This window comes from Zosterops lateralis, assembly GCF_965231275.1.
Source record: "Zosterops lateralis genome assembly, chromosome: 1".
In the NCBI taxonomy this organism is placed as follows: domain Eukaryota; kingdom Metazoa; phylum Chordata; class Aves; order Passeriformes; family Zosteropidae; genus Zosterops; species Zosterops lateralis.
The window spans coordinates 2712843-2734950 of NC_139762.1; the positions used below are offsets into that span (position 1 = coordinate 2712843).

Here is a 22108-nt window from a genome sequence, read left to right on the forward strand (position 1 = left end):
GACACTGAGGAAAACAACGGCAGAGAAGAGGGATGGAATTAGAGAAACTTCAAGGTCCCTTTGGACCCAAACCATTTTAGGACCCGACTCTTTCATCTCATCTCTTCGTGATTAATTTTGTTTGGACTCGACTCTTTCGTCTCATCTCCTGGTGATTGTTTTTGTCCAAACAATAGTCACATTTCAGCCTTTCATGCCTATTTAAGAGGAAGCTCGGAAGCTTATTTCTCTCTAAGCTAAAGGCAACTCTGTTTTCATCGGATTTCACTTCTCACGCTCCCCTTCTGCTCAGCACATCCCCAGCTCCAGGCTGAAGCCACCTTCAAGGCATCTCCCTGACGCTGAGGAAAACAACCGCAGAGAAGAGGGGTGGAATTAGAGAAATTTGAAGGTCCCTTCCAACCCAAACCATTCCATGATTCTGGGACCTGACTCTTTCATCTCATTGTGATTAATTTTATTTGGACTCGACTCCTTCATCTCATCTCTTGGTGACTGATCTTGGTTTTGTCCAAGCAATAGTCAGATTTTAGCCTTTCATGCCTATTTAAGAGGAAGCTCGGAAACTTATTACTTTCTATGCTAAAGGCAACTCTGTTTTCATCGGATTTCACTTCTCATGCTCCCCTTCTGCTCAGCACACCCCCAGCTCCAGGCTGAAACCTTCAAGACATCTCCTTGACGCTGAGGAAAACAACGGCAGAGAAGCCGAGGAGGGGGAAATAAACCAGTATTACTTTTCTGGAGGTGAAATCTCCCACCCGATCCTTGTTCCAATCCCAAATTCTCACAATGCATTCTCGCATCACCCACTTCCTCTGCGGGAACAGCTGTCAAAACGCCGCCACATCCTCGGGCTCCTTGCGGCTTTACGGCTCCCATTAGCAGCTCCTTAAGGGGCGGCCTGTGAGGTTCCAGACCTGCCAGTTCCCATTACCCAACTGCCAGGAAGTGCAAACAAACGGGAGGTCAGTTGGGAGGCTGAAGGAGGCAGGGGGTTACACCCTTGCAGGGTTTGGTGGGAAGAAAACCAGAGGTGGTTCCACCTCCAGTCCCGTAATCTTCAATAGTGCGTTTTTCTGGCTTAAAAGATGAGCTGCTTTTTTGTGGGAAGTTTCCATGGCAGACCAAAAGAGACTTCTCTGTCTAAATGGATGGTGAAAGGCTGCTTTATAGGTAGCAAACTGACCCAGAATTCCAACTTTGTCTCTATATGTTGTCTGTGAGAAAGAAAAGAAGCTGTTGGGGAAGTGTTTTAAAGGTTTTATTCTGATTCTTGTTAATTTGATTTCTAAGCAATTTTTAATTTAATTTATTCTCTCTTGTAGTTTTGTTAATAAACCTGTCATTATACCCTTTTAAGTTTTGAGCCTGCTTTGCTCCTCTCCTAATCCTATCTCACAGCAGAAAAAGAGTAAATAATTCCAGTAGGCACCTAAACCACTACACATAATTTGGGGAAAAGAAGTAAGTGAACTTGAAACCACTACACCTGGTTTAGTGGAAGGTTCCTCATGGCAGGGGGATGGGAATTAGATAATCCTTGAGCTCCCTTCCAACCCAAACCATTCCATGACTGTATGAGAAATAGCTGGATCAAAGTGTTTTTCTGGTTCCTCAGAGCTTTGAGCTGATGTTTCTCCTCACAAGAAGGGACAAAGCAAAGCAAAATCTTTGGAGGAGCATTGGTTGTGTCAGAGTTTTCACTGATTGAGCGAACAATTCCTTGGGTGGATGATAATCTGTGAGGAGAACAACAGTGGGACACCATCCCAACACCAGCACAGTCCTGGATCAAGATCCAGCATTCCTGTTTGAGGGTGAGCAGTGCTGGTTCTGTGTGAAGGAACCAGCTCTGAGAGGGTGGGTTAAAAGCCTGGCTGCTTTTCCCACAGCAGGAAACAGGACTGGAAGGTAAAACAAATGAATAAATGCAAGAATTTTGTGTGCATGGGAAGGAGAGAATTGAAAAAATAAGGGGACTTTGGAAACCCTTTGGAGACACAAGTCAGAGTTTTCCAAATAATTGAATCATACAATGGTCTGGGTTTGAGAGGACCTTAAAGATGACCTTGTTCCAAAGTTTAGGTTGGATATCAGGGGAAGGTTCTTCCCCCAGAGGGTGGTTCCCCAGGCTCCCCAAGGAATGGGCAGGTTCCCAAGGCTGCCAGAGCTCCAGGAGAGTTTGGACAACACTCTCAGGGACAGGCTGGGATTGTTGGGGTGTCAGGAGTTGGACTGGATGATCCTCGAGGGTCCCTCCCAACTCTGACTCTTTAAAGCTCAGCTGCAGTGAGGTATTGAACAGCTCCAGAGGTCCGTTATGAAGAAAAGGACATTTGATCAAGCAGGTCAATGTGTTGCCTGGGATAACAATTTTTTAAATCGTTGTCATTCCCCCAGACTAAATTTGGCCACCTCCAACCTATTCCGAGCTCCAGCCAGTTATTTTGGAATCACATCCTGACAGTGACACTCTGCTGAGGTATCCTGACTTCTCCAGCCAAGTATGATGACCATGGAATGCCATGGGAAGCAGATGGAGCCCGAGCTCGTTTAGTGATGTCATTTACAATGGATGGAGAGGCATTTCTCCAGCTCAGGGTACCACTTTTGGGGCTTAAAATAGCCCCAAAGCCAGGCTTGTGTTCATGAAAAGGCTGAAGGAAGGATCTCCCACAACCACTGTACAGAGATTTTCCCAACAGATGTGAAGAAAGACGAGCACACTTCAAGTATAATTTAAAATACATTTATTGTTTCATTTGTTCTCGCTTTTTTTTTTCCTTTTTATTTGTTATACAAAGATGTTAAATAACTTAAATACATTCTCAACAGTCACTCAGAATCAGATTTATACCTACAAGCTGTACATATGAGGTAGAGAAAAATAACTTAGGCTCCCATAAGACATTGGAAAATAAACAAAACAAAACGAAAAGAAAAAAAAACAAGGAAAAAAAAATACTAATCCTTCATGTTAGTATTCCCACCTCCCTTTAAAAGGAAATGCCATCCCAGGTGTGCAAAACAAATCCTAGACTTTACATTCCTGCTTCAAATTGTTAAAGGTGGTCCAAGGGAAATTCCTGGGCTGGTTTGGTGATTGGTGTTTTGGATGGATCCATGCACAAGGGGAGCTGGAAGGATTATCCACACATATCTCAATTTTCCTAAATTCCATCCCACCTCTATTAACCTGGATGCCTTTATCCCCTTCTACTGTGAGCAGGGAAAACTGGCACCTCCATGTGGGGGCCAAACACCTTCCAGAGGTGCCCCCACTGACTGCAGCCCACGGGCTCCTTTCCTAAGGGGGGGATGATTCCAGATCCAACCTTTCCCAACATTCCTGAGGGAAGTCATCTCCTCATGTCCTTTTGGGCCATCTTGCCCAGTGCTAAGAAGGGGATTTTCCCATTTCTGAAAACGCTCAGCGACAACTGAGGAAAAGACAAAAAAATCCGATGTTTCCCCTGACAGGTGAATTTGGTGTGTCTGAATAATTTCTGGTCTCCCTGCACCTGAGGAATTGTAGTTACAGGAAGCCAGAATAAGTCTGTGCTGCCAAATCCATTTTCTTTTCCTCCCCACCCATAAAGCCTCAAGATTCCCTTTTTTCCTTTGTTTCCTCTATTCAGAAAGATTCTGTTTGTGGAACTTGCAAATAATTTGGTCAAATCCAACTTTAGTCGTTGAAAAATGGATCTAAAAGCTATTCAGTGGTCATATCCATGACCAGGTTTCAGGGAGTTGAACGGATTCAACCAGCAGGTTGGAATGAGATGGATCTTAAAGACTCCTTCCAACCCCAAATATTCCATGATTCCTGTGATTCCCCTGGACCTGATCCTGTGCCACACTGAGGCGACACAGTCCAGAAATCTTGTATTTCTTGTGGGAAAAACGTCACCTTCTAAAAGTCATCACCTAATTAGCCTCCTAAAAGCCAAAATCCAGGATGAGCTGGCCACAGAAGCCAGACTCAACCCAACAGATGTGCCCGCAGAGCTGGATAAACCGGGAATGAGGAGCTTTACTGCACCTGTTCCACCGGGAACAGAACAGACCGGATTTTACTGCAGCATCAACTGAGGAATTTTTCACAGGCACCATAATCCACCAGAAAATCACCCTAAGCAGCAGCTACTCCATGAAAGTACCCTTGAGAAATCTGTCCCTTCATCTGGGGTCTCATCCAACCCTAGCCCAGCCAAAGCACCCGACTGTATGTTCCCTAAAACGGGGCAGCTGAAAAACGATGGACAAAGGAATTCCAGACCTGGGCTGAAGGGAGGCAGATGTCAACGAGCTGGTTGACAACAGAAACTCCTCAGGAATTATTTTAGCCCCAGCTCAGGTCTCCAAACCAGCAATCCTGAAAGTTCTTTGGAAAATGGGATCCATAAATCATTCCCTGCTTCCCAAGGTGATGGACAAACCTCCTGAATCACAGCAGATCAAATCCCCAGCTCCCCTATTTTACGCTGCCCCATTCAAATAGGTAAAAGTTGCTTGTGTTGGATCAAGCCTGGAATTTGGTCCTCTTCATTTACCCTTCCAATGGACTCAGATTAGGATTTCATTTTCCCCAACCACCTTTTTAAGAGCTTTTCTTGCCCAGTCAACTGAGCTCAATGGCAAATCCCCAGTTATTGCAAATAGATCTGGGGGTTCTTCCATCCAGACCCATCTCAAAACCAGGATGTTCAGCTAAAAAACTTGAAATGTTGGGGGAGATTTTTATATTTCCATTCCAAGCTACTCATTTTTCATAACTTGTTTTTAGCATTAATAATGACAATAATTAAAAACTCCCTTTGATTAAACACTGCTTGTTTAACCAGCTGGGGTTTTTGATAACTGGAAGATAAGGAGAACATAATGTTTAGGACTTGTTTTGCATTTCTCCACATCCGGCATAAATGAGTCAGTCACACAGAATAGAAGCTTGTTAAAAAACAGATGACGGGTGCAACAATTATTTCTGTGGGTTTTTATTTCTTTTAATAGAAAATTCTAATATAAAACAGCAAACGTTTTCAGTTTGCCTTGTTTACAAAAATATTATATATAATTATTTTTTTTATATTTCTGACATAACTAAAATGCACTATTCAATAAAAATATTCTTCCATCAGCTAACTTCTCTTTTTTTAAAAAAAAAAAATTAATAAAAAAGTTATATAAATAATGGTTGCACCCCCCCACCCCAAAACTGATCTGGCTGGATCAGTTTAGGAGAACCAACACTTTGACACCTCTGGGGGGGACAGGGGGTGAAAGGGGGTCAGGAACCAGAGATCTCCCCTCCACCCATCCGTCCTTCTCCAGTTACATCTGAGCAAAATCCTGTTTCTCTGGGGATAAGTAAAAGGGGGGAAGTTGCTTTGCACTTTTTTTTTAATATATATATATGAAATTATACCATGGAAAAAACCATCAGGGACCCAAATTCACGGTTGAAGTAGTTTTACAAAACCGAGCAATTGAATTGAATTGCACGTTGGAGAGATCCAATGGTGTAGGGGCAGAATCAGCCTCTCTGGAAAAATCCAGTTTAATCCAGCTGGGACAAAAAGGTTTTACAGGACACTCCCCAGTGTATTTTATACAGGAGTTCCCAGTGTCTTATTTAGGGTTTTCCAGACTTGTGGATGGAGTGGCACTCGTACTCCATGAGTAAATTCAACTCCAACACATCTCTCACCATCAGAAAACCCAGACCCACCATTTCAAAGGGTTTCGAGATGGTTTGATATCTCTCCCAGCTCCTGCTTAAGCCCCACTGGATTTTTCCAAAAGGGGCTTTTGCCCCCCATTCCTTCTTTCAACAATAAGGCAAACATTGGAAAATTCTGGAAATAAAGACCCCCCCAGCCAAAACACACCCACAGCGTGGTGCAGGGGGGAGAAGAAAAATAACCCACACTTGTTTTACCACCCTAGGTCAAAAGGCCAAGAAGACAAGTTCTCCTGATTTCAGAGTGTTAGTATATTTTATACACTGCCTATACATTTAACACATGTGCCTCGCTACTATTTAGTTATTTATAATTTTTTTTTTTTAACCACAGGAGAATAAACCTTGCTATTTACAATATATAACAGGCAAGTACTATATCCACATGAACATAAATACAATTTGTGGTGGTGTTTTTTTTTTTTTTCTTATTCATTTTTTTGTCTCTTTTTTTTTTCTTTTTTTTTGTATTTTCTTTTTTTTTTCTTTTTTTTTTTTTTTTTTTTTTTTTAAATACTTACAGAAAGCATCCAGGCTTCAGTGCGTGAGTTATAATACACAGAAGAGCTCTTTCACTCAGTAGTTCATTCACTCTTTGCTGCTTTCTTCTAGGTAAGCTTGGACAATCTGACTAATTTCCCACCTGTCTCTCTCTCTCTCTCTCCCCGACACTGCTGAACACACCAAGCTTCCCTATCCCATCCCATCCCATCCCATCCTGGCATTTCCTTGGCCAGGATATCCACACCAACACTCCCCTCTCTTCTGCTTCTAGGGACTCATTCTCCTCTCACACCAGTGCAATGTGGAGTTACTCCAGCGAGGTCAACGGAGACAGAGACACCAGTGAAAAGGAGGAAAATGAGGCCCATGGTTTAAATATAACAATAATAATAATAATAACAATAATAATATTATTAATAATAATAATTAATAATAATAATAATGCACATAAATTGCGGCCCATCCTTTTAATTAAGAAGAGATTTAGGAAAAAAAAAAATAAAAAAAAGAAAGAATGGAGCCAGAAATAGTAATTCAGACCTCAAAATTCCTGTTTCGAGCAGGTTTGGATCTGGCTTTACTTTGGAGGGGAAGAGCTATTCTAGAACACACAAAAATGTAACAGTGAGTTTGCACATATGTGTGAGAGAGAGAGAGACAGAGGGAGAAAGAGAATTTAACATAATACCACATTGAAACCATAAGAAGGTCCTTCTGAAGGGCTTTACAATAAATAAATGTTCAATATTTATATATATATATATATATATATTTATGTGTCAGGGTGTGTATATATATCTATATATACACACTGAATAATAGGTTTCTAGGCAATCAATTACTTTTTTTAAACCATTAGATAAACTGCTCACGGGTGACTTTCCCAAAAAGCTGCGAGACCTTCCCGGTGCTTTGCCGGGGTGGAAAGTGGGAATTCCACGTATGGATTCCACCTTCACTCCTCCAGCATTATCCCAACCTCCAGAGTTGTACAGCAAATAAGGAAACACCAAAAAAAAAGAGACATTTTGCTTCACTTTGCAGAACCGTGGTGCTATTGAACAGTAACACCCTGTCCCTCCCCGTGTCCCCTTCTCAAGATTTGACAACAACGAGCCAGGCTGGACTGCAGGTATTTGTTACCAAGAAAAACCCCAAATCTATCTTTTCTCTTCCCAGCAGATGCATGTGAACAGCTTAAATATTAGTGGCTACAATTTGGGGTGGGGAGGGAAAAATTAAAATTAAGTAAGGAAGAAAAGACTTTGAAAAATAATGGTCCATCTTGGGAAATTGCTCTCGTTTTGTTTTACTAAATTTTAGTAATACTTGAGAATGTCGTCTTTTGAACACCAGACCAATGGCTTATGGAAACTTGGTGGAAATTGCTACTACTTCTGGACAATAGAAAATTCCTACCAAAAATCAAACAGAACACCCTCTGCTCCCCATTTTTTTCCTTAGAAAGCTTTCTTCAGGCATCGTCTGGCTGCCTCCAATCCACTTTTATATGAAGAATATTGGCACACCAAGTCTTGGATTGTAAATTTCCTCTTCCAAGCAAAAAAAAAAAAAGAAATGCTGGAGATTGTCAAGTGTTTCACAGCGTTGGAGTGATCACCCCCTGCAGTCAAATTTCTGGCTTCTCTCAAGGTTGTCTCTGTGTCGATTGGTTATTCCAAATCCATGAGTTTTGTCAGGATTTAGCAGGTGTGTTTTTAAAAATACAGTTCTCAATCTAGTGGTTAAAAAAAAAAAAATCATCTTAAGGTCATAGGGTTTACATACAGCTTGTGTCATGTACCACACTGCCATGGTTTAGAGTAAATGGAATGATGACCTAGGAAAGAAAAAGTCAACTCCTCCAGAGGTCTGATCCAGGCTAAAACAGCTGCTCCACAAGGCAAGACAGCCCCGGGGTCCAAGATGCACTGGGATTCCTCTTGTCCTGCTCAAGAGGAACACGTCCCAAGTTCAGCTGGCATAAGACTCAGCAAGTTCCAGTTGGGATTTCTGAAGCAGTTACCACAGGTTGACCTCCATCAGCAAGAGGTGGGAAGAGGAGGGGAACGTAAATCACGCGCGAAGTGAAAATGAAACAAAAGTATCTAGTGGTTTAAAAAAAAAAATTAAATTTAAGACAGCGATAGTGCTAAAAAGGACCTGCATTTGAGGGAATTGTTTTAAATTAAGAAAATAGGATTGGAGTGAACGGGACAGGCACATCTGGTGTTCTGCTGTCTTCCCAACCTCTTTCTTGCATCTATTTCTGTCTGCGGCGTGGTGGACCCAACATTTTTGAGTGATACGTGGTGACAATGCATGTGGATACGGAGCTGTCATTAAAGAGCTGATGCTCCCAGCGGGTCTCTTTGTCAGAGCCTGGTTTGCTCCATGTGCAGAAACTCCCCTGGAAGAACCCATCATTCCCTAAAAATCCCTCTCCAGCTTTAGGAGAAATAAATGTCCGTTTCCCGCACCACCGCACTCAAAGCGGAAAGATGTTTTGTATCTGCTCAGCTCTCTAAGCAATTGGCGAGCTTCAGGAATAAAGAAGTACAGGATATTTATGCCAAAGGGAATATCTTAGCCCAGGAGTTCATGGAGGATGGCTGAAACAATGTTCCAAGGAGAAATGATCCGTCAAACTGCGTAGACGACGAAGGTGAAGGTCAACTGGTGTCTAACCCCAGTTTACAGGCACTTATTTCCACACGGTTGGACCTCATGAAAACTCAGTCTACAGGAAAAACAAAACAAAACCCCAAAACACCCCCCTCAAAAAAAACCAAAACAGCAACACAGCTGGGTCACCTGTACCCTACAAAGTGCTTATGTCTCAACGTAGCTTCCAGATCCCAGAAGGTCAATCAAACCCTGTTTGTCTCCATAGGCAGTTCTCCAGGCTGGCCCGTCCCCGGGTCGTGTCAGTCCTTGCAGGTGTAAACCTCCTCTCTCTGGGTGCACTGCTTGCACTCCACGTAGCAGCACCAACGCACCTGGCACTGGCACGGGCGCGTCACCACCCGGCTCTGCGTGTTGTGCCCCCGGCCGCAGCAGATGCTGTCGCAGTTCTTGTCCTTGTAACACTTCCTTCCCGAGGTCCCCGGGGAATACCGGCTCATCAGGCAGAAGCTCGGGGAGTCGTCAATGTAGACGAGGTCCGTAGTCCTTGGGATTTGATCGCTGTGGCCGGGGATGGATTTCTTAGGCGGGGAGATGTCGCCTTCCCCCGTGGCCTCGTTGGTGGTGCTGCCTACCTTGAGGGAGGTCTCGTACTTCTGCTTCAGCTGCTTCCCGATCTCGTGGAAGGGGGAGAGCTGCCTCCAGCACGTTCGGACGGTGCAGGAGCCGGACACGCCGTGGCATTTGCAGGTGGTCTCCACGCCGGCTTTGATGACCTGCAGACACACACACACATGGCCCCAGAGTGAATTAGTCATGGTGAAAGAAGTCAAAACACCAAGTAAAACACAATATTTTCTATAGAAGACACCTCGAGGACACAAACTTGATGACAATACAAAAATTACCTGTTGGGAGCGGACAGAAAACACATCCTACAGGAAATGCTTATTTCAAAAGGCTCTTAGTTCCCAGAGTATGACATTTACCTGCAAAAACTTTGCTTAATTGGCTAATTAAACATACTAGAAAGGTGCACAAAGATTGTCCAGTGATGCCACTCATTGTGTAGATAGAGATATGAAACTGTGATACAACTAATAGATTAATACATATTTTAACACCTATTTATCTTGGTCAATAATAAGTGGGGAAGATATAAAAGTAGAAGTTGGTTTAGTGGAAAGAGGTTGGGTGGCACATGCTCCAGAACAGGAGTGTGGACAACAGGAACCTTTTCCACACCTCAGGACCCCAAACCTAAGTAGGAGCAGAAGTAATCTTAGTTATGCATCATCAGCTGACTGATGCTAAACAAAGGATCCCATCCTTTTCAAATCAACTGCAATAAAGAAGTATCACAGCACAAAACCACATCCACCTCTTTAGAAATAGCATGGGAATGTTTCAGGTCCCCCTCTCCAGAGAGAGATTTACACCTGGGATACCTCCATGGGCAACACAAGAGCAGAGATGTTATTTGGACAGCCACAGATACCCCACATTTTGTCTGCAGATTATAAACACAATTTTGTATTTCTACTTCTCCCAGCCAGCCTCTTCCCCAAAATTAGGTTCTGTTGACTTTAAATGGGTAAGGTCCAACCACCCCTTAAAACAGCAGGTGAGAACAGAATTTGTTTTGCAGAGCTGGGTCCTGACAAGATACCAAAGTACTGTTGAAAGTGCCCTCACTTTGGGCATCTACGGTACCTAAAAAAGAAGAAAACAACCTCCCCCTGTGCCCATGATGGCATCTTGGCTACATTGTGGCCTCCTGACAGCAGAGGACTGGCTGCAGTCCATTTCCTGACCCTCCGGTTCTTAATTATTTGGCTGCACAAATCCTGCTGAGCCCCATGTGCATCCGTGCAATAGGTCATGGACTCGGAATTGGGGCCCGGCCCAATTGTGATATTCCAGAAACATTTTTAGAAAGACAATACTGCATAATGCAGCCTTCAGCAGAGCCCGTCCAACGGTCACACTTCATTCCTGTGACAGCCAAAGGCCTCTGCAAGTGCAATCCAATAATACACAGTAGCATTCGAAGCGGTGACGGGTTACAGGGGGAGATGTGTTGCTGGTTATAGCGCTCAGCTGGGATGGCTTGGGGTAAGGGCTGTCACGCTTTGTGTGCCAAAGTGTCTCGCCAAGTCCACAAGAAATCCCACAATGTCAGACAAGAGCGTGCAGAACACATTTCAACACCGAGGAGGGGGGGGAAAAACCCCAACCCTCACCCACGCCCTCCCTCGTGTAAAGCCCCGTTTCACTGCTCGTCCAGAAGTGAGGGCTGAGTCCGTGTGAAACAAAGCTCCTCCACCTGATTTCACGCCCACACCATCAGCAAACCGGGCAGAAATTGCTGGGATACTTGGGAAAGGGCTGCATACTGCAGTCATTCATCAGTTCAGGCTTTCCTCAACCTTTCCTCCTCCTGCTCCAGCACATTCGCATCTGCTCCACCTGGAAAAGGAGACAACCCCCGTTGTACGAGAGTTGGGAAAGCAAGAAACCAACGGGAACTGGCTGAGCTTGCAGCCATGCTCCTGCACTTGGAGCTGATTGAACAAGACAGGGTCATGAAACTCAGGAAGGGGACCTGGAGTTGAGTCTGTTCTTGTCAGGAGCCACCTCTCCGGAGCTCTGTGGGAGTGCTGACGTTGCGGGAGCACTGCAGCCAAGGCATCCACGTGGGGCTGGTGGATACAGCCCAACACGTGTTGGAAAAACCTGATCCTGATGGATTGGCAGCTGGCTGATGGCAGAAGACCTTCAGTCAGGTGTAAGCATGTAGGTTTAGGCACTTGAAACACATCAGCCAGCCAGGGTTGACCTCACCGAGGCAAACACTTGAGTTTAAACACCTCCGTTTGAGAAACACCTCAGAACTCCTGTCGGAGTCAGGGGAGCCTAAGCAGGAGAGAACTCTGCAGTGAGGCAAACACCTGCTCCACTCAACAGCTCTCCAGGCTCCCACTGACAGCTGAGGACATCTCTATCACCAACAGGAGCCCGGGGACCCAGCTCACACAGAATCACCTCAGTTTGGGGCTCTCTGTGAGCAGAATCCCACCCTCTGGGCCGAACTCAGGTGTCCAAACATTTCCACCCAGCACTAACTGAGGTGCTTTAAAACATTCCCACACCAGCTGTCCCTCCAGCAGCATAAAGGTCTCTCAAGGGGTACTAATAGAGGTATTTAGTAGATGAATTCTATTCTGCTCATCTGGACTCCAAGTTCCACATGAACCCCAGCCTGGATTTTCCTGACTCGCTTCTAACTCCTTGTTACCAAACTCGGGTGTCTAAATATCTCTACCTAGCACTGAGGTGCTTTAAAACATTCTCCTCACACCAGCTGCACAAGGGTCTCTTAAGGGTTCTAGTATTAATAGGGAGATTAATTCTATTCTCCTCATCTGGGCTCAAACAAAATTCCACACAAACCCCAGCATGGATTTTCTTGACTTGTTTCTGGCTCCTTGTTGCCAAACTCAGGTGTCTAAATATCTCCACCTAGCACTAACTGAGGTGCTTTAAAACATTCTCCTCACACCAGTTGCATAAAGGTCTCTCAAGAGTTGTAGTATTATTAGGGAGATTAATTCTATTCTCCTCATCTGGGCTCAAACAAAATTCCACACAAACCCCAGCCTGGATTTTCCTGATGCTTCCAGCTCCTTGTTGAGCAGTGGCTGGGACATCTCTGGTGTCATGCACTGGTGGACCAAAGCATAAAAGGTTTCCATTGTCCCTGTCCCCTTGAAGGCACCAGTTGATGAAACCCAGCATGTGGATTTTCATACGGCTGCCGTGCGAGCGCGGTGCATCCCACCCGCCCCATAAACCTTCTCCTGGAAGGACCGGGAAAGGCTCAAGAATGTTACGAGGCAGCAAGAGTGAAAATCCTAGAAAAATTCCTTGCCCAGGCAGCCTCCCCTGCTGCTGTCAGTCACGCTGCAGCTCCTCGAGGCGCTGCGTGATGGGGAACTGCTGCCTCCGGGCCCCAACCACCCACGAGCCAGAAGGAATCTTGGCCAAGCCCTTCTGGTTCCCAGCTTCCACAACGACCTTTCCTCCTCTTGTTGCAAGCTCCTGTCAGAGACACTTAAATCCACCTCATTTCTTCAGGAAGCAGAGCAAGACTGATCCAAGTCAGCAGGTTGCTTGGAGCAGTGTTGGGGAAAGCTTTGCTGGCTGGATCCCGGGACAAATGTCTGGATCGTGCTTTCAAACCTGGAGGGGCTTCCAGGATAGAAAAACGCAGTTTTTATTCCCAAAAAACTCTTGGTTAGAGGAGGAAGAATTAGGTTTTGCCATACAAAATCATATTTCAAGAGCTGTAGTAGCTCCTGCTTTCTTTTCAAGGCTCATCACAGTTCATAGCCCGATTTACCTCCATCCTACACAGACCTGAACCTGTTCTCTGAATGATCTGAATGATCACTGAGTAGTCACTTCATCCACACCAAGGACGTGGCCACCTGCATGTTTGGCACAGATGTGAAGGAGAATGGCTCAGCTTCAATCCAAGGCACAAAATATTTCATGCTCCCCATGGCCCCAACTCCACAGCTACCACACAGCAGCAGGGTTGTAGTAACTTAGGAGTAACAGCAATGAGGAGTACCCTTTTTGTATTGTGCGCTGTAGAGAGCTCCTACCATGCAAACAAAGACAAGTGGTGGGTCAGGGATGGCACCACACATGGAAATTCTGTCCTCCCACTCTCCTCTGAACAACCACCTGGTTTGGCAGTCTCAAACAGAACAGTCTGGGAGGAAAAATAAAGATTTTCGAGTGATTCAGCTTGACTTAGCAACACAAAATTCCCGCCGACCTTGCTGTGAGAACACCCAATACCCACAAAACGCAGAAGGAGGGAAACACAAAAGCAAGACAGAACCGTTTCTCCTGGGGTTTTGCTCCTGGGAGGGGAATCAGATAGCGCCGCTGGCCTGCCTTCCCAACTGGCTTTACGAGGAGCCACGGGGGAAAGGGATCACAGCAGAGCATTGCTATGCAACATGTAATCCTTCCTCCCAACAATGGCGCGCTGCGAAGCCCAGACTGAGTGCCCCCGTCATGATCAGTCTCAGACATGCTGCAACACACAATTTCTCAGTGTTTTAGCCGAAACGCCGAGGACAGGATTCCCATTCATTCCCAGCTGGGTCACGGGGCTCTGGCGGTGGGGTTTTTTTTGAATTTTTTTTTTTGTTCAGACAACTCTTGTCTGGGCAGCAGCAGCAGCAGCAGCAGCAGCCCAGGGCGGACACCCAGCCGTGGGAATTCCTCGCTTATTGCTCCGCTGTCGTCATGGCTGGGCCGCGGCTCCGAGGCTTCAAACCATTCGCTATGGTTTGGGGGGAGAGGAGGCAGCAAAAGCCCCTCCTGGCAGGCAGCTCGTCCAGGGAAAAGCCTTGCCTGGCTTTTTTTGGGAAGGGCTTTGGGATGCTTCCCCACAAGTCCAATCCCTTCCATCCCCCTCCTCTTCAATTTAAATAGGCTTAGGCATTCTCTCAGCTCGAGTATTAATGTTTGTTTGGACAGCAGCCACGGTCCCCACACACAACCAGTGGACCAGACTTGTCCCTCCACACTGGCCAATGCTATTGGCTGTATTGTAAAAGTTTCGCAGATTGTTAGAAGTTGTCCTTCCTTTTTTCTTCTACCTTGTTAAAAAAAAAAAAATCCTTATTTTCAGCCTGCTCTCAACCTGCTTTTTCAGAATGGTTTTCCCCTCCCACCACCCTTCCTTCTTTAAAAAATAGGAACACTCATATTTTAGTGACATAGGTATTAAAACACAAACATTTAAGCATGGAACAACATAACCCTACTTAAAACTGAGAACTTCAGAAGTATTTTCCCCATGCTCAGTATTCCTAGCATGCTTCCCATGCTAAAAAAGCTCCACATAAACAACCAACTGCAATCACTTATGGGACACAGCAAGCAATTTTTTTTCCAGAGTATTGATTTCCAGGCCTAAGAAAGGCTTTGGCTGAGCCATTCTCAGCCTGAAAGGAGAAGAAAATCCAGAGAGCACGCCTGGGCATTCCTACCTGTCATAACCTGCAGCAATTAATACCAGTGGTGGCCCTGAAAACTGATCTGTACATTAAGAGCTCCTCTCAGGCTGTTATTTGCTGGGTTTGATTTGTATCTCGGTAAACATGTGATGCCCCATTTCTCATTGCAAACACATCCCTAAAAACTGCCAAAAAGGATGCTTTATGTTTTGTTTTTTGGGTTGTTTTTTTTTTTGCACGCACCAGGCAGATTAAGCTCCAAAACAGCAATTATTACACACCGTGAGGTGCAGCAAAACCTGGAGTTGGACTGGCACTTGTGTTAACGAGTAGGAACTGTGTGAGACTGGATGGCCAGTGCTTGTAAACACTGTCTCTGCAACAGGAGAGTTGGGCCTCCCTCCGCCTGTGTGTGACCTTTAGTGAGTCACTTAATCTTTCTGGGTCTCAGTTTCCCCCCTCTGCCCAACGGAGCTCCAGAAATGAAGAGGGTGGCATGCTCTGATAACGTGTTATGTGATAGCTCACCAAGTTCCTCAGACAGATGATAGCTGGGCAAACATCTCCCTGATATGGAGAGTGCATCTCCAGCCCTCCAGAGAGATCCCTGCCAGCACTGCCTGGGGGGGAAAAAGCCATTCCTCATTTGGAATGGAATTCCAAAATAAGCAAGTCAACAGCAAGGCAAAGTCCAGGCACCTCCCACAATCCTCTCCAGAGCATCCCAGATGGGTTTCAGGTGGAGCTGTCTCAGGATGGGTCTGGATTTGAAGCCTACAAGGGTGACAAGAGCCATGACAGGGACTTGGGACAAGGAGACCTTTAAGGTCCCTTCCAACCCAACCCAAGCCATTCCAGCATTCTGTGATCCTTGCTCTGCACAGACCAAAACATCTTGGGCAAAAAAACCAATGGTGCCTCATGAAAGCAACCAGTTTCAAAGCAGGAAACTGCTTAAAGAGAGATCTTTTCTTGTTCTCCATTTCTGCCTCCTCATAATTTTGTATTAAACAACTCTCAGCTCTCAAGACAACTGAGGTTATACAAAGACTTCAGGCAAAGGTTTGTGTCCCTCTTTCTGGAAGGATGAAGGGAAAAGGCAATGAGAACAAGATAATTTTTTTTTCTCTTTTTTTTAAAGGGTAACAGCAGCCCCTTTTAATTGTGCCCCTTGGATCTGTAAGACATGCTTGACCAGACATACCTCTGGAAGAGGTCAGCACTCCTGGGATTAAGAAACTTAGCAACGCTCCAGAGAGGGAGTTGGAAAGTCATGTTTAATGATACTTTGCTGAGAAACTGGGCAAATTTAATTAAAACATCACTTACTCAAGCCCAGTGGAACTAATTGAGTGCTCTAATATTCTGCCTTTTCATTAATGGGTTACAAAAGAGGGCTGCACTTGTGTGTACAAGGGGGGAAAGGGGGGAGGACACTGAGAAGATGAGAGCTTTAGAAAGGCTGCCTGGGCTTCATTTAATATAACTCAGAAACTTCATTGCTGGCAACGGAGCTTTAATACAGTTGACTTCTCCCCCATGCACTCCACACACACACACATCTCCCCCCAAAACACCCTCTCCACCCAAGACCCCTCGGAAAGAATGGCTGAATGAGGGAGAGGAGATCTGGCAAAGGAAGGGAAATTGCTTTTTTAATAAGTGGTCTATTCAGAGCTCCTGCTTTTCAATAAAGAGAAGGCTGGAGAAGTCCTGGTCTAATTACCTCATCCTCACACTAGACAAGCTCGCCCTTTCATTAACCACTGAGGTCATATCATATAACTTGGTGAGCCACCACGGGCACAACATGTTCAGTGATTATTTCACTGGTGGCAGCGAAATTACAGGCAGCCCATCAAGGTTGTAAAAAGCAGGAGTGAAACCGTAATTAAACGAGAACGTCTACCAAGAGACACTAAAACTAGGCGGGACAGGATCATGTCACTCTCGCAGAAATACACGGATTGTTTGCTGGTGTGACACCATGGAGAAACTGCTGCGGTGACCAGGAGGGGAGAGGGTTCCTTGCCAAAATTAGTCAGTCCAGCACAGGTCCTCTTCTTGGCTGGGTCTCAAGGGACTATTTGTATGCTTTGCCATGGTTGGGAGTAATTAGATGGGAAAAATGACACGTAAAGGATCAGTGAGAGACCACCAAGCTTGAGCTGTGTCTTTCGTGGAGACTTCTCCGCTCCCTCAGCGAACACACACATCCACACACTGCAAGAGCTCCAGCTCCAAAATGGCACAAGTCAAGGCTGTCTGCACTCCCATAACTGCCTTTGATCCGCCCCAAATCACATCCAGATGAGTTATGGTTCCAATAACCACACCAGGTTAATCCAAAGTGGTTTCAGACTCCTGCAGTCACGGGGCGAGCAAACCCTACTCGATGGCTGCAAACTCTTTAGGGCAGGAGTTGGTTGGGGAGCAGCTTCTTTGAAGACACAGAAAACAGGCTGAGAATCATATTTAACTCACTACCTTCCTTGAGGAAAATATCCATGAACTCAGCAAGGACTGTAGTGGTGCTCTCAGCCTCCATTCTCTCATCTCTACACTTGCAGTGGGAACAGGAGGAGGAACAGAGACCAAACCTGAGAGCAAACAGTGCCAAACACAATCCATCCACCACATCAAGAGGGTCAAACTGGTTTCAGCATTCTGGAACCTGAAGCAAGCACTGCAAGTTTTGAACTCTGTAGTCACAAAGCCAGCCCAGGTCCTCATCTCTGATCATCATTTTAGTGACACCGAATTGTGACAGTGGTTTAGGGCCATGTGTCCCAACCATCTCCTGATCTTCAACAACCCCCTCCTGAAAACTTCCTTCTCAACACTCCCTCCTTCCCTGCCTGGCTCCTGGTGGTGCTGTGAGCCTGGTGGGCTGCCTGGCTTGGCTTTCAACCACACCATGGCGCAAGGAACCATTCCAGCAGCACAAACAGAGAAATCATTTCAACTGCTGCTGCAAACAGGCAAAGGAAAGCTGTCAGACAGCAATCCCAGCTCGACAGACACGTTGTGGGTGGACGAAAATAGGAACACTGGATCACTGACCTGCAGCAAAGGTCTGTGACTTGGATTGCCAGGAGGGCTCTCGGTGTCTGGACAACCGTCACAACTGTTACTCAGCTGTTTAGCTGCAGATATTACATGTGAAACCACTACCAGTGGCCAGGGTCCGACTGTGCCAAGGGAAGTGGAGGCAGAGGATGCTGGAGAGTCCTGCATCTTCCCCTGGGAGCTAACTCACAAGGATCAGGGCACAGAAGGGAAGGTTCAACCCCTCCAGCTCATCCTTGGAGTTTTGGTTAGCTCAAAGTCATGCAGTGTGGAGCACTGATGGTAATCAAGGACACAAATCCTAAATCCAAGAGTGGCCTCAGCCATGTGGACATCCTGACTGCAGCTCCTGGGGTTGAGAACACTGGGAGTTGGGCCAAACCCCTCTGGGAGGGTTTTTTATCCTTTCCACTGTTGGTGGATACTCCTGGAGCTACAAGGACTTGCCAGTGGCAGCCAAAGTGATATCCTTGGAGGTTTTGGTGAGATTTCATTGTGTGACTCTGGAATGACAGGAGAGCCAGGTCATCTCACAGGAACATCCAGCATGGAATCACAGCCTCCATGGGCCACCTTCTCCACTACCAGCCCCATCTGCTACACCAACTCCACAAAAACGGGACAGAGCAACCAACACAAGGACCGAAACAAGTTCCATCACCCTGCAAAGCCCGTTTTCCACACGTCAAAGAGCTGCCACAGGGGTTCAGAGACACTGAGCCCTTTAATCCAGAGCAGGAAAGCTGTCAGCCAAAACCAGACACCAGCTAAATCCAGGATATTTCTAATCCTGATCTCAGCGCTGTCTAGGAGCATCTGGTGGTGGGGAGAGGGGGAGACATTTTGCTGGCCAGCCCTGCCTGGCCGGTGGCATTCCCCGGTGCCCCGATTCCGTCGCGAGGAATGACATTTTATACATAGACACAGCAACAACTGAGCTGGGGTGGCCATTCCTAGAATGCACAACTGGCTGGGCTGCATTTGCCTAGGAAACTGGAGACCCAGGTCCCCCATTCGCAGCCCCAAGCCTGCATCCAATCACACAGACAATAACAAGGCTCGAGGGCTATTTCTGGCCTTACAGTATGTCCCCCCTTGGAGGTTGGTGCAATGAAACACTGATCCTAAGCACCTGTGCTGGCCAATCCCAGGGATTTTCGTGTTGGAGCTACTCTAGGCTAGGTACAGCCAGGCATATTATGGGAGAAGGTGGAGAGCCCTTTCCTTTTCCCCCTTGCTGGGATGAGCCAGCACTTGCAGACACTTTGTCCTTTACATCTGTCGCAGAAAATGCTGAGCTGGAAAGGACCCACAGGGATCATCGAGTTCCAAACCCTGGCCCTGCACGGGACAAACTCAAAAATCACCCCAGAGCGTTGTCCAAATGCTTCCTGAACTCTGCCAGTCCTGCAGGGAAGCCCCCAGGCAGCCTCACAGGAGGTGTAAAGAGCAGGAAAAGAGGATAAAGATGGGAAAAGAAAAAAGGGACTCTACAATGAAGCACCATCTCCTTCTCTAGGTGACACAGTAGGTTTCTGCCAGAAGACAAAAATGAAGGCACTGTTAGGTCTGAGGTCAGCCAGAAATCAATCTCTCCACCCTGGTTCCCTGCCAGGTGTTTCTCCAGCCGGTTTTAAAGAAACCTGGCCAAAGAGATGCTACACTGTCCATGCTCTACTGAACTCCTGCAATCCCGCAAGGATGTGTTGTGGCAGCATAAAACCCTTCCTCTGTGTCCTACCTCATGTAAGGAACCTGCCTTTCCATCCCTTTGTGGTGCAAAACCCTCTCCTCCCTGTGGGAAACCAGAAATCTTTGAGTCCTACCTCCATGCCCTACCTCATGAAAACCCGAGGAATTTGTCTTTCCATCCCTCTGTGGTGCAAAACCATCTCCTCCCTGTGGGAAACCAGCAATCTTTGTCTCAGCCTCATACTTCCTAGACCTGGCCAGTCCCATTTCTTTCCCTGTAGTCTCTCTCCAGTGGTTTTGCACAGTGAAACCCAGGCCATAATCCAACAAATCAGACTTCTCCCTTCCAGAAGAAGGACCACTCCATCCATCTCACATCCAACACTCCCATTCCACACCCAAACCCTGCAGAGCCGATATTTTCTGAACCTGAGAATTGCTGAGCTCTTCCCAAGGGAAACTTTTCAACAGTTTTCTTTTTCCCAAAACGACCTTGTTGAACAATATTCCTTTCCCATAACAACAGGTGTTGTTTGCTATTTCTGTTACTGAGCCAGTGGGGAGAAGTGTCAGTCCTACGGACCAATAATGTCAGTTTTTAGCGAAACATGTTATAAAAGGGCTGAATGAATTGTAAATACTGAATGAATTGTAAACAAAGCCTTCTGATTTCTACTGCCTTTTGACTGAAGCCAAGCATCTTTATTTAGTGTCCTATTACCACAAAACCCAACGTCACCACCCCCAAAAACCCACCCAACCACCGCGGCGCTTTCAACTCACCTTCATGCCCACCAGGTTGTTGTGGAAGTCCACCCTGGCTCGCAGGTCCTTGTTGGGCTTCCTCCCCAGGAACTCCTTGACGAACTTGTTGCTGTACTTGAGGTTGTCCCCGCAGCCTCCCCACTGCCAGGCCTCCCTGTTCTCCAGGTCGGGGGCCTCGTCGCAGGTGCAGCGCTCCATGCGCCCCGCGCTGCACGCCTTGGCCATGGCGTGCGTCAGCCCCGCCGAGGAGATGGCGTACAGGAAGGCTGTCTCCTTGAAACCTGCAGGGACATGAGGGACAGGCTCAAGTTGGGGCTTAAAGTAAGAAAAAACCACTGCAGGAGATAGAGGGAAAACATACTGGGAGAATAGCAGAGTGGTAAGAGCTTAAAGTAAGAAAAAACACCCCAGGAAATGGAGGCAAAAGCTGTTGGAAGAAGAGTTGCATCACACAGTAGCAGAGTAGTAAGAGCTTAAAGAGAAAGGAAACACTCCAATAAACGGAGGCAAAAGCTGTTGGGAGAAGAGCTCTGTCACAGAACAGCAGAGTAGTAAAGGTTGGGAGGGAACAGAGTGGGGCATCTGGTGCCACCTCGCTGCTCCAGCAGGGCCATCCCAGAACACAGGGATCAGGATAACATCCAGACTGCTCTGGAATCTGAAGGTTGTGAGTCTGATCCTTACACAGAGCACCATTAAATGTTGGTTTTATCTTCTTTTTGCCAGAGTCAGGATTAAATGAGCAAGACGGTGTTTCTTGTTTGGATTCAGAATGTTAATTAATTCTTATCTATAGTACAGTCTCACAAACCATGAGTTCTACAGCACTTCAAGCTAACAAAATAAAAATGGAGCCCTACCTCTCTCTTCACAAGGTCTTTTGAGCACAAACTGTCCAATTAAGAAATGACACCTGAATTATTTTTACTTTTAACCCAATAACCAACCACACGTGGCCCCCAATGCGGATTTTTCTACCCAATTACAAAACCCCACCCAGACCCATGAAGAAGAAGGTGAAAAAGAAGGACTCAGCCTCTGCCCTAAATCCTTCATCTTGCTTTATATATATTACTGTATTCTAAACTCTTAAACTCTAAATTTTCCACCCTGTGATATCACACACTTCTATCCAAACTCCACACCCACAATCCCAGTGCTGTCACTCAATTTTGGGAGCCTTTTCCACGGCCTCAGGTCAAATGCAGTGTTTGCTGGGGGGTCAGTGCCTGTCAGCACAGAAAGTATAAAATTCTCAGTGACCAGGGTTCCAACATGGAATATCCCCCCAGTGAAGGAGACTCCACACCAGTGCTCAGTCACTGCCCAGGAAAGAAGTTCAAGTAGAATTTCCTGGGCATCAGTTCCTGACTGTTCCTCCTATAGCACTGCTGGGCACCACTGGGAAAAGCCTGGTCCATTCTCCTGACACCCTCAAAGCATGGCAAGCTCCACTTGCATCACTGATGGTGAAGCGGGCACGGAGGAGGGCAAGGAATGATGGACAGAGGTGGCACAAGCCAGGATTCAGGAATGCAAATGGAATCTGGCCAGCTCAGTGGCTGTGTCACTCTGTGTCACTCACAGTCTCTGCCCGAAAATGGAAAGAGCTGAGCAAGAGTTGCCCCATCCTTGGAAGTGTCTAAGCCTAGGCTGGACAGGGCTTGGA

At 46.3% G+C, this 22108-nt stretch overlaps 1 protein-coding gene across 1 annotated transcript in view; it reads right to left on the minus strand.

The window, feature by feature from the left end:
• Positions 1-2671: 2671 nt before the first annotated feature.
• Positions 2672-22108, minus strand: part of WNT9A (Wnt family member 9A) — a 68481-nt gene continuing 49044 nt past the window's right edge. Inside the window, exons 3-4 of the mRNA XM_083859048.1 lie at positions 20458-20720; positions 2672-9648 (exon numbers count right to left, since the gene is read on the minus strand). Coding sequence (XP_083715174.1) covers positions 9175-9648; positions 20458-20720 — 737 coding nt within the window. The 3' untranslated portion in view covers positions 2672-9174. The remainder of the gene's footprint in view (positions 9649-20457; positions 20721-22108) is intronic.